This window comes from Engraulis encrasicolus, chromosome 14, assembly GCF_034702125.1.
Source record: "Engraulis encrasicolus isolate BLACKSEA-1 chromosome 14, IST_EnEncr_1.0, whole genome shotgun sequence".
NCBI classification, from domain to species: domain Eukaryota; kingdom Metazoa; phylum Chordata; class Actinopteri; order Clupeiformes; family Engraulidae; genus Engraulis; species Engraulis encrasicolus.
The window spans coordinates 19,728,059-19,738,058 of record NC_085870.1 but is presented as its reverse complement, the minus strand read 5'-3'; the positions used below and the strand labels follow the sequence as shown (position 1 = coordinate 19,738,058).

The 10,000-nt window shown below is 42.9% G+C and overlaps 2 protein-coding genes across 4 annotated transcripts in view; one reads left to right on the top strand and one right to left on the bottom strand.

The window, feature by feature from the left end:
- The window catches only part of necab3 (N-terminal EF-hand calcium binding protein 3), a 67,545-nt gene extending 66,560 nt beyond the window's left edge, over positions 1-985 (bottom strand). Inside the window, exon 1 of the mRNA XM_063216384.1 lies at positions 641-985. Coding sequence (XP_063072454.1) covers positions 641-766 — 126 coding nt within the window. The 5' untranslated portion in view covers positions 767-985. The remainder of the gene's footprint in view (positions 1-640) is intronic.
- A 955-nt stretch (positions 986-1,940) lies between these two features.
- The window catches only part of itcha (itchy E3 ubiquitin protein ligase a), a 39,559-nt gene continuing 31,499 nt past the window's right edge, over positions 1,941-10,000 (top strand). For 2 of the 3 annotated variants that reach the window (XM_063215140.1, XM_063215137.1), the window contains exons 1-4: positions 1,941-2,087; positions 5,870-5,933; positions 6,211-6,352; positions 7,584-7,708. In XM_063215140.1, the coding sequence (XP_063071210.1) occupies positions 5,909-5,933; positions 6,211-6,352; positions 7,584-7,708 (292 nt within the window). In that variant the 5' untranslated portion in view covers positions 1,941-2,087; positions 5,870-5,908. The remainder of the gene's footprint in view (positions 2,088-5,869; positions 5,934-6,210; positions 6,353-7,583; positions 7,709-10,000) is intronic. The other variant, XM_063215139.1, reaches the window with a different exon arrangement.

Here is a 10,000-nt window from a genome sequence, read left to right as displayed (position 1 = left end):
ATGCCTTAATCCCTGTTAGGCTTCAGGGTGACCTTACAAAGGTCATGTAATACATCACTGACACCCTTCATAATACAATGTGCTCAAGCCTTTTACAATGGAGGTCACTCCACTCAGGTGTATCCATATGCCGTCAGGTAAATAATCAGTCCAGCCAGCAGACTACACCTTTCAACAAAACATCTGTTAAATACCTGTCTTAAATTGAATACAGGCCTTGTAATCTAAAATTAGCCTAGCATACAGTCCATCTAAATCAGCAATGATGTTGGAAAATATATTAGGCTATAGATGATTGCAGGCTATAGCCTAATGCATAGTAATGCAATCATGCATAGGCTATTTGGTAGGCAATAATCAGGGAATTTGCAATAACTGAGCAACTTCTGACTAATTTCTCCTTACAATGAAGAAGCATCTGGCAATTTTCACATAGAAAAAAAGGAAAACACATAAACAACTAGCAATTGCTTTTCATAGCCTACTAAAGCCAATTGCAGCTGCAGAAATGATAGCTACACTCGTAGCCTATGGCATGCAGTCACCTTGACTAACTTGACAGCACGGAATGACTAGTTGCAAAACGCATGCAAAGTGCCTTTTGCGTTGGATAAAATCAGTCATTAGATAGTCTACTTACATCTTGAAAAATGGAAAGTCCGTGAACAGGATTTTGGATTTTCTGCTGCTGCTGCTGTTGGGCAAGAATATGTTGCCGTTTCGCCGACTGAAGACACATTGTGATCATTTCCGTGCACGCCAACATGTTTTCAAACGCTCCTTATTTCAGTGAAGTATGAACAATTCGACGTTGGTATGCAAACGAACTGAATGCTAGGTTATTACAAAGAAAATGCAATGCAAGAATATGACAGAGTCGGGGAGGCAGGCTGAGATGGAACGTTCTCTCCACTGGTGCTGATGCGAGGAACTTTCGTAGACGTTAACTCCACCTCCCCCCAATCCCATTGGTCGTTTCTCAGATGAGCATCTCTCCCCATAAAACAACATTTCCCCAAGTGAAATGAGTGTGAAACTTATTGCGAGTAGTAGGCTATGGACAAATAGCTTGATTTTTTTTGTCCATATTTGTTTTAGGCCTACATTAGTGTTTGGGCATGTTGACACATAATCTAAACAATTGAGGCTATTAGCCTATGTGCAATCGTCTACAAAATCATTAAAAATGTGAGGGGTGGAGAACATTATTCTATGTCTATTTTAGATGTCCCCACAATATTAGCCAGGACAGTTTTATTTTCTATTTTATTTACAGTCAGTTTTACCATGCTACCAATTTCTAAAAGCAAGTGAGCAGTGCCCTAGCGCCCTCTGATGGAACTTGAATGCAAATCAAAAATAAAGCGCAGGATGAATTTGAAAGAGAACTTTCCTTCGTTTGGATTTATTAGTGTGATCTGTCAACAGCTCACATAGCTAGGCCTAGGTCTACATGAAATGGCTACCCCATGGCCAGACTCAGCCTAAATTAAATGAAATGCCGGTCAAACCCCTTGTCTTCCACCTCGAGCTCGGCCAAGGCCTATCAAGGGTGTAGAATAGGCTACCTATCACATAGGAATAAATCCCAATGCCTTGAAATTGTGAGTTCAGCAAATTAATCATCTGAGGACAATTAGGATTGCGAAGTGCGAACCTCTCTTTCAGATGACAGTCTGATTTTTCAATTCCCACTAAGATGTAGAAGAACTAAGTTATTTGCCATAGCCTATCTATTTAAAACATAGCCTACTGAAATTCATGCTATTTACTTTGCATATAACAATGGCATGATGACGGCTATGAATGCCTGGCTAAGAAAGATGCGTTGAGTAGCTCTAGACTAGAGTAGAGCTTAAGCCTAGCCAAGTTCTAAATTGAAAGGAAAATGAAACGAGATCTGCTGTGCTGAACGTCAAACGTAGAGTTGGTCTGGTCTGTCACATGACAAGCTCACAGAGATGGTGGATGGTTCTCGGATAGAATTATGAAATGGACCGAACACAAACTACTATAAAAAGTGGAACCTAACCCTGATTTTCACCGGACATAAAGGATTAACCGTCTTATTCATCATACCAAAGTTGGTAAGGTTTACTCTATGATTAGCAAATAGGACGTGATGATTGCAAGAGAGCTAATATTAGGGTTAGCTTGCTGCACCTGTGACAGCGCGCTGGCGCGGCTAATTATGTAGCTGCTAGCAGCTAAATTGCTGATAGCACTTTTGATAAAGACCGCCGTGTTTGACAGACGTAGACTATCACTAGCTCACGACTTTGTTTGGTTCTATTTTCCTATATATGGGCATTACACACGTCGTAACATTCAAGGGAGTTGGGGTCGTTGTTAATAACATAGATACAGTCTGACTGCTAGTGAGCTAGTCGGGCAACTTGCCGTCAGGGCTGTCGAAAGGTTAGCAAACATTGCTGGCGAATGTCTAAACAAGCTATTGCTAGGTACGCTAACCAGAGACGGCGATGGTCTACCTCCTTGTTGCTACAAATATTGCTTTAGTAGCCTGACAGTGGTGTAGTTTATATTGCCCCGATGATACAAACGCAATGTCTCGCAAGTTGAGTTGCTGTCATGAATATCCAGTTGAAAATGAAGTGACAGAGAGCCTGTCACGCATTTCAAAGTTAGCAAGCTGAAGTGGGCGTTTGACGTTTGGGATAATGGACCTGTTCAACTTCATTTATTAACGACTGAGTCGCTTTATAAAGGTACAATTAATCCTTAAAACCGTGGTTTTACATCTAGCGCGATCAAATGTCTCCAATTTTTGTTGACTTTGGAAATAATTTATACTACTTGGCCGGCAGTAGTTTTACCAAAGGCCTAGCTAGCCTGCGAGGAGTCGTGCTCACGACCTTATAATTCTTGCGTTTGTTTTGCCTGCATACCGTATTTCTTCATACAGTGTGATGGTTGACCATGTGTAGTCACATGAAAATTGCTCCCACGTGTAAGATTGTTGTATAAGGGTGTGAGGTTGTTTTGCCGTGTCTTGTAATGCTTATGCTTAACCTAAGTACCTTACGGTAACAGAAACACTAGCTCAGTGGCGTTAGCCGGTTTTTCTCGTAAGCATGTCAACAAAAAGTGTCCTGACTAGTTCTGTTACGGGTACCTGTGTAACAGGGTTACAGAAGCAGTAGTTCGTTTATTTTGGCGCTTGTGACGTCGACAAAGCTTTGTATGGCCCGTGTTGTGACCTGGCAAGCACCTGTCAAAAGTCTCTGGTCAAGTCATGTCGAAGATCAGATGCTCATGCGTAATGTTTTTTACTAGATCTGCATATCAGTGATCTGTCATTTGCCGTATGCTAGTAGGCCAGTCGACTCTCCACCAGACCGTGGACCCTGTCATAATAGTAGACTAGTTCTAGAGAGAGCGCGCGAGCCTTGTAGAAGATGCCCTTTGGTAGGCTCTGGTTTCACCGGCATGCCAATGAATTATTAACCCTGAATTAGATGCTTGTTCTGTTGAATGCCCAGCTCCTGAAGAAAGAACACCCTGTCTGTTGAAGAGGAGGGAAGGCCCCATAAAACAGCTGCCAACAACACCACAATTGATCTAAAATGAACCTAAGCCTGATCTTATTGAACCATTTTTTTCAAGCCATGTCCACCATTGAACCTGCCAGATAAACACATGATCGGGGTAGAAATAATGAGGATTTAAGTTGTTGACTCAAGATGATGAACTTTTAATCCCTCATGTTAACAGTTTTGTTGTTGATAGCTGCGTTCTTCCTCTACGTATGAGGATATGAAGACCAGTGAAATGGCTGGACTTTGATATTTGACTGGCAGAGTCAATTTGTGTGTTTGGCTGTCTATTCGGGCAGTAAATGTCTTGTGTGATCTCTCTCTCTCTCTCGCTCGCTCACACACACACACGCACACGCACACACACACACACTTTGTAGACGTGAACATGTGTATGAAGCCAACATATGAGCGAATGAAGGAGGAGGAAAGAGTGTAAATTGGCCTGTATTGTCCAGCAACAAAATAATATAATTGGACTTGTTAGATGGTCAGCAACACGTTTCTTTCTCAATTCCAAAGGAGGCCTGCAAAACAACCATGTGAATCATATTCAGATTATATGGTTATTGCTTTTTTCTCAACTCATTAGGTTCTTTCCATTATCCCAATTCCCGTCCTCCCTTCCATTGTGCTTGTGGCCTCGTGATGACGGCAATATCTTGCAAAAAGCGCAAATCAAAGGTCATTTTCTCATTTACCATTCAGATGTTCACTGGGCAGAAGTTCCCCAGATGTTGTTGTGGTGGCTAGGCTGACAGTGGGGAAACTTAGTTTTTTCTCTACATGGAGGCAGGTGGTCAGTGAAGCACAAGTCCACAAGCACAGGTCGAGGATGGAAGTTACGATAATGGAGCGTACCCACTGACTGACCATGTCGTCAGTGAAACGGCATCTCACAACAAACTACAGTCATCATGGACTAGCCGAGTACTGTAGCACACGCAGTCAGACCCCGCGGTGTGTGGTGTGTGACGTCTGTCGAGAGTATTAAGTGTGTGCTCTGTGCAGTGACGTGCAGTCAAGTGTGTCCAGTGTCCAGATGGCACAATAGCGGCCATTGAGGTGGCAGCACTTTCCCTGCCACTGTCACTGTGACAAGTGGATTGCAGTAAGTGTCGCTCTCTCCCCGTGTGGCTCCTTTTAGACACTAAGTCAGGAGTATCATCAGCAAGTGACCGTCTGTCTGTGTGTCTGTCTGTGTGTCTGACTGTGTAGGTGCTCAGCGTTGCATCACTGAGGCTAATCCTGCCCAGGATAAGCTCCGTCTTTGCTCCCATGATCATAGAGGGTCACAGCCATTTACACAATGTTCACTCCTGCCGGTCACTGGTGATGGCTACAGACCAGACCTCGTATGACCAACTGTGTTCTGTGTTGCATTTTGGCGTTTTGTATGTGACCAACCGTGTTCTGTGTTGCATTTTGGCTTTTTGTATGTGACCAACCGTGTTCTGTGTTGCATTTTGGCTTTTTGTATGTGACCAGCCGTGTTCTGGGTTGCATTTTGGCTATTTGTATGTGACCAGCCGTGTTCTGGGTTGCATTTTGGCTATTTGTATGTGACCAATCTGGTTCTGTCTTGCATTTTGGCTTATTGCAGCACAGTGTTTCCTGCAGAATATTTGTTAGTCAAGGTGGGTGGGGGTTTGGCCGATATCAGAGACATATGACTATATCTGACAGGCTATATGGTACAGTTAAGTTCAATATGAAATAACATAGCAACAATCCCTACAAAAAATTGCTTGTTCAACTTTTTGGTTAAGCAGCTTTAGAAATAACATTTGCAATACAAAAGTGTTATCTTTTCAGAGGACCTAGCCAAGGTGGTAGGTGCTTGTTGTCAAGGTGACTGCCTTAACTATACAATTCTGGGGGAAGCCCTGTGGCACTGAGTTATTGGTGATTCAAGGACCAGCAATGCTGACAACAGGATGGACGAAGTGTTAGTCCGTTAGGACCCATGACTGATGTCTTGGTGGATTTTGACCATCAGCCTTGAGATACTCTGATACTCTGTTGCTGTAGTAGTTGAGGTCTGACTTCGGCCTACCACTCTCCTTTCACAGGCTAGTGTGTCCAGTTGCCCAACAAACATTTCTATGTTTACTATGGAAATACACCAACACCTACTGTAATCTCCTCTTACGTGCAGCTTGCTACAATGTGTACAGTGCTACAAACCTGTCAGGAAGGCTAGATTTATTTATGTGTGTGTTATTTTTATATTTATTTATGTACAGTTTATTGTGTAATGTGTAATGATGATCTCTGTTCTAATTATAATCTTTCTCTTCTGTTTTTGGCAGCTTGTTACTTAGCCTGCGTGCTTCATTGATGGCATCACGATGAAGGCCCAGCTTCAGATTATCAGTACGTGCCTTTTTGATTTCCCACTATTTACAGCTTGTTTATGATCTTTTGTAAGTCACTGTCGAGAAAGGTATTTTTCATACAGTACATTGCTTGTGAGTCGGAGTTTAGTGTTTTGAATTAGCGACTTTGACCGTGCAAGGGCTATTAAATAATACTGCACACAATAGCCTTCTGCATTTTTATCTATGTTTTATGGCACCGACCAAGCAAGCTGATGTTATCTGCGATCCCTGAACTTGTATTGACGTTTGCTCGTTTGCTTGCTCGCCTACAGTCCTTGCGGCGAAACTGAAGGAGAACAAGAAGAACTGGTTTGGGCCAAGTCCCTACGTTGAGGTGGCGGTGGATGGCCAATCCAAGAAGACAGAGAAGTGCACCAACACCACCAGCCCCAAATGGAAACAGCCCATCACTGTGTGAGTATTGCACTGGCAATGGCCAGATGACCGACATGATCGGTTGTTTGGGATACGGTCGGGTGCGTCACGATGCGTCCAGAGGGGCGGAGGTCACCACAGTGAATGTCTACCTGATTATATCCAGCAATTGTTCAAAGGAGAAGAACAATAAGATACAACAACATTACAAGCCAATGGCTCGGCCGTGGGTTATTCGGCTGGGCACTGGGCTGCTATGCGGGCGACCTGGGTTCGATTCCGGACCTGGGTTTGTTTTCTGGTCCTCCCACTCGCCTCCTGTCCCGCTCTTCACTGTCCTGTCTAAATAGAGTTGAACACCTCTCAAAAAATATATTAAACAAACATTACAAGCCAAAACATTAGCAGCATAATGTCATATACAAGCATTACAAAGACATTGCAATTAAGGAGTCATTAGAACAGTGCCATTAATATTCATGGGGACCATTTGATTGTTTTCAATGAAACTATAGTATCATCTAAAAATAAAAGCATTAGTCAGCAGCAGGGAGGAGCATTGTGAAGTTGGCTTTCCGCAGTACTCAAGTCTCCCGCATAGTTACTATTGTGTGGTTTGTGCCTATTGTAACATCACAGAGGAACACATCACCCCTAACAGCGGCGTAGTTGGTTACTGCAGTGTCCAGGCACTATATACTCCACATTTTTACACACACACACACACACACACACAAACACACACACACACAGACAGATATTTAGAAAGATATTTATGTATGCCCAGATGAAGACCCAGTGAGGGTTGAAACTGGTTGGCGGCTATACTTTTGTAACTATGCCCCAGATAAAGTAAAAGGTTTTTATTGATGCTGAAAGTTCATGTCACACACTGTAGTTGCCTGAAGTCAGCCTTTGTGCCACCACCAAAGGAATCCGTTAAGAATCTGCTTGGGAATCAGAAATCGAAGGTTGGAACAACATAGTTGCAATGTTTAGAAAAGTGATGGTGATGTTTCGCGGTGCAAAGGATGGGCAGGGAGAAAGCTGTTTTTCTGGCTTTTGAATTACTGTTTTTACTTTACTTGACTATGAGAACAGCTGCTTGCTTCAGTGTGGAAAGTCTTTTTTAACAAGAGTGCATCTGCATTGTCTTCCTTTTCCCTCTTCCTCTTTCTCTCTTTCTCTCTGTCACCTTCCCTCCCTCTCTCCCTCTCTATCTGTTTCTCTCCCTCTGGCTGGCTCTATCCCTCTCTCTCTCCCCCTCCAGTATTGTGACGCCCTTCAGCAAGTTGATCTTTCGGGTATGGAGCCACCAGACTCTGAAGGCTGACATCCTTCTGGGGATGGCAACTCTTGAAGTCAGCGAGACACTCAAGTCCAACGATATGAAAAGTGAGTTTCTTTCGCTTTCTTTTCTCTTTTGTCGCTCTCGTTCCCCTCCCTACCTTCTGGCATGTCTGGTTCACTTCGCAAACAAAGACGTAAGCAGAGTTGACACACACACGCACTCGCGCATACACACACACACACACACACACACACACACACACACACACACACACACACACACACACACACACACACACACACACACACACACACACACACACACACAAACAAATGTGTGCGCGTGTCACTGGTTTTGCATGTATCTCTACTCCCATCTTAACTCTCAACTTTTGATGTGCGTGGCGCAGTGGCATTTGACCATGCAGGTGAGCAAGTCGACCCCCCACACACACACACACACACACACACACACACACACACACACACACACACACACACACACACACACACACACACACACACACACACACACACACACACACACACACATAGGGCTGGGCGGTGTACGGTTAAAAAACCGTGATCTCAGTTTACACTACACAAGGTTCTCTTTTTGATGAGAGACGGTTTTGTTGTTGTTGTTTATAGCCTACTATGTTATGTGCGTGAGCTTCATACTCCGTGTCACACTTCCAAAGATTCTTCTAATTCATAAGTCTCTGACACTTCATTTCAACTCCACTGTTGTTGCTGTTCTACGTGTCACCACAATGTAAGATGTTGATTGAACTGATAAAATAATTGGTTACGCACTAGAGGCTAGTGAAACATGATGAACACACATGGCATGGATGAATCATGACAAACATTTCAATTCATTTAGCCTACTTTTGATCTCACAAAGTTAAATAAAAGGCAATTCTATGTGGTGCTATGTTAACAGGCTACAATCTGATTCTTAACTGTATTTATTTACCATCCCAACTGCGTGTTAAGAGCTTATAAGCTAAAGTAGCCTAGCTTTCAAATGCAATGGGCAGACAAGATACATTGCTACATTGCTATTATTTGTTTGAAATGATTTAGGGGCAAAATAGGAGCGAAACACATCGCAATATGACACAAACTACCGGACAAAATACCTTCTACGTTGGATTTGGACTTTAATTCAAAGACAATATGCACACAATGTCAAGTAAATCCGTTTGTTTCGTTTCTGTCCCACTATTCTGTCCAGCGGCAGCGCAACGCGCCGGATGTGTTGCCAGGTGTAGAACGACAAATAAGCAATTAGTGTTGCCAGGTGTAGAACAAAATAAGCTGTTTTGGGCTGTCTTAGAAAAAAACCCAAAATAGCTGCTTATAATCATTTAACCCTTCTTCCTTGAAAAATCTATGGCACCCTGGTCAAGATTTTAGGTTATTTTATGAAATGCTGCATTTTCTCTAATTTGAGACTTTGTTGGATAGGGAAATATAAACTATAAATTATAGAAAATATTATTGAATGAAAAAATGATAAAATATAAATGGAAATTAATTAAAATTCATGATTTTATCTCATTTTAACATTTAATTTGAGATCTTTTCCTCAGAAAGATTAAGATTTGGGGGGAAATCGTCGCATATCAAAAAACCGTGCAGAAAACCGTGATCTCAATTTTCATCAAGAAAACCGTGATGCTATTTTTTTTCCAAAACCGCCCAGCCCTAACACACACACACACACACACACACACACACACACACACACACACACACACACTCGCACATCCAAATCACCCCCATCCCAACATTACCACAAAGGGTCTTTTCACAAATACTTAACATGTGCAGCCCATGTGACCGTGCAGGTCTATTGAAAACCACTCCAATGGCGTGTGGTCCTTGGAACTCAGACAAACAACGCGGCTCCTTTTGTAGTGGACCGTTGCCCGACTCTTTGATCGCCGCGAAGAGGGGGCTTGACCTCTGTAGGGGCACTCTCTAGCTCTCCCTTTATCTGCCTTTGACCATTTCCATGGACGCATTTGTATGCGTCATGTACATGCAATGCATGCAGCAGTATGTGCCTTGGTTTGTTTGTGTACATCAGTGTTTCCACACTGAACACCTTCTAATCACAGACTTTTGTGAAGTGAACACAGATCCTGGGGACAGGAAATCTGTGGCAGTTTCACAAAATTGTGGGGTCACAGAATTGTTTTCCCTGATGTACTCACTGAAGTGCTTTCTCTATGTTCTCACAAGTCTATCATAAGAAAACTGACAAGCCGGTGGTGAATTACCCTACCTTTTCCAGTCAGTTGGTGCCAAATTCTGTTTCTAAATTGCTATAGCAATTACGTTGTGCCCAGACCAAAATAATCCATGACCCTTTCCTGTGGGAACAAT